This window comes from Sinocyclocheilus rhinocerous, unplaced genomic scaffold (assembly GCF_001515625.1).
Source record: "Sinocyclocheilus rhinocerous isolate Xijiao unplaced genomic scaffold, SAMN03320098_v1.1 scaffold1801, whole genome shotgun sequence".
NCBI lineage: Eukaryota > Metazoa > Chordata > Actinopteri > Cypriniformes > Cyprinidae > Sinocyclocheilus > Sinocyclocheilus rhinocerous.
The window spans coordinates 12,258-14,844 of record NW_015652142.1 but is presented as its reverse complement, the minus strand read 5'-3'; the positions used below and the strand labels follow the sequence as shown (position 1 = coordinate 14,844).

The window sequence follows — 2,587 nt, the reverse complement described above, 5'->3', positions numbered from 1 at the left end:
GCATTTTTTAATGCATTTTTCTGTCACAAATGTCTACCTTTCTCTGTCAATATTACTTCGATCACAAAATAACCACCAAATAGGGAATCTTGAGACTCAGACATTTCCAATGATATTTATTTTGTCAAGATTATATATACATTTTGCAATATGACACCGCCCACTTAGGGAGAGGAGACCGACAAAATATTTAAAAGTACCATTTCCATGGTAACACAATGTCCAATTTTAAAATGGTTTTCACGGGATGAATTTTGAGGTTTTAAGCTTTCAAATTATATCTAACTTTGGGTGATTACTAACATTTTTGATAGAGTAATAAGGCAATAAATTATGTAATGGCTGTGGGCCCACCGCTGGGCCGGTGGACACTTAACAGGTTAAACTGTAATCAGTGGATTTCATCTTTTGTGCAGCAGATCTTCATCACACTCCGCTCATCTTCACACATGTGTAAGCAGCTGTTAAGGGCACTGTTTGAGGGTGTATAGTGTTGAATTGTTCAGATCACTATTGTGTAACTGTTCCAGAATTCCCAAGGCCACGCCCCTGTTTTTCTGGCTTGTGTTTTAGTTTTGTTGTTTTTGATTTCAGTTTGGTTTGATGGTTTTTCAGAATAGGTGTATTAAAGTAACAAAGTTACATTCTTTGAAAGGTTTCACGCTGATTGTTTTGATGCAGAAAGAGGCAAAGAAATGCAGAGAAAGAAGCATGTAAACATGCCATGAGGAGTTCATGAGGAAACATCTGACGTGTCCTTCCTCTGTTTGTTCTCTGTTTTCATCATTTCACATCTGATGGACGAGAGACTCACTGAAACGTGGTAAAACTACTCCATATTTCTCTGTTTTTACTTCATTCGGTCACATTCCTTTTGTAAAACATTCTTCTGTTGCTTTTCTGTTGTTCTTGTAGATGTATTGTAAATGCTGTAGTTAATATTCTGATCCAGAGTCTGTAGTGATTCATGACATCTGATCACCAGAAACCTCCTCAAAATTCAGCAGACTATTAGTTGTTGACAATGAACTCACTATCATCAGGAATAAAAGGAGTCTGATGTACAATGAAGACACACTGAAACTTCTTACTTAAAAATATCAACTACTGAAGCTTTTTATTGTTTTAAAGGGTATGTCCTCTGTGTCCTTAATGCTACGAACCCTATACATACGTTAAGATATAGCAATTGAATTTTATATCATGTTATATTGTAGGTGCAGTAACTGATTGTTTATTGGTTGTTGTAGGTGTTGCTATGGTGATGTCAGTCAGAATGGCTCCTCCTCTTCCTCTGATCTTTCTTCTTGTGATTCACTGTGAGTCTCTGATGATACGGCAACAGTTCACTCTATATTCACTGATCAAAGTCATATTATTTAAATAGTTTTCAATGCATTTCATTATTTGTGCAGCATCAATTGTGGCAAATCTCTGATTTCTGCTCTTCTTCATCACCCTCCACTCATCTTCCTTCTTTGGTCATTAGAAATAGTTCAGCATTTGTAGAAGTGCTGTTGATGCATTTTTTAAATTAAATTTGTTTCAGGTCTTCATAGTGCTGTATTGCTCCTGATCTCGACACTAGAGGGCTAATAATTGAACCGCAGGTCAACACTGACCCATAGTGCAGCATTTCTGTTGAGTTCTGACTTCACTGCGCTTTTTAAACTTTTTTTCCTGCTCTGTAAATATCGTGTTGTGGAAGCCTGTAGCGTTATATTGATCCTAGTGCGCAAGTATAAATGAGAAGTACTGTACATTATTGTGTATGTCTGCTAATAATAATTTAAGATTGTCAAGATCTACGTGTCTTACACACATGCACTAAAAGCTGCAAAAATTCATTGCTCAGTAACTCATAAAGAAACATATTCATTGTTATTGTTTCAGGGGTTTCTGGTGCTGATTGGAATGTGAGTTACAGTCCTTTACACATCTGTGCACTAAAGAACTCATCAGTGATAATGAGCTGCACTTATAAATACCCTACTGGACATCAGATCATGAAAGTGTACTGGACCAAAAACCCTGTAAAGAGTGAAGAGACTCCAGATCTGTCTGAGGATCCTGAATACAGTCAGAGGCTTCAGTATCTGGGAGACAAACAGCAGAACTGCACCATCAGACTGAGTCATGTGACACAGAAAGATTCACACAAGTACTATTTCAGATTCAGAACCAATATAGATCAATGGATTGGTAAGCCAGGAGTGACTCTTACTGTCACAGGTGACTTTCATGAGGCTGAGCTCTTCTTCTGTGCATTATGTTGAATAATAATCAGTGTATGACAGCAGCACTAGATATAATGTGTGTGTTGTGTTCAGATCTTCAGGTGGAGGCTCCTGAGAGAGTGACAGAGGGTCATAATGTCAGTCTGACATGTAAAAGCAGCTGCACTCTGACTGACAGAGCAACATTCATCTGGTACAGAAACTCACAGCCATTAACTGAGAGAAGAGACGGAAACAATCAACTCCTGCTGCAGTCAGTCAGAAGAGAGGATGCAGGCAGATACAGCTGTGCTCTACATGGACACAGTTACATCTCTCCTGCTGCTCGTCTCAGTGTCACGTGTGAGTAC

The 2,587-nt window shown here is 38.4% G+C and overlaps 1 protein-coding gene across 1 annotated transcript; it reads left to right on the top strand.

Annotated features, from left to right (window-relative positions):
* Positions 1-815: 815 nt before the first annotated feature.
* On the top strand, positions 816-2,579 carry LOC107713620 (B-cell receptor CD22-like; the record flags this gene model as incomplete). Its single annotated transcript, XM_016519192.1, has 4 exons — positions 816-823; positions 1,251-1,319; positions 1,894-2,232; positions 2,331-2,579. Coding segments are annotated over exons 2-4 (649 nt in total), but the record flags the coding sequence as incomplete, so codon positions are not given.
* Between the last annotated feature and the right edge of the window lie 8 nt (positions 2,580-2,587).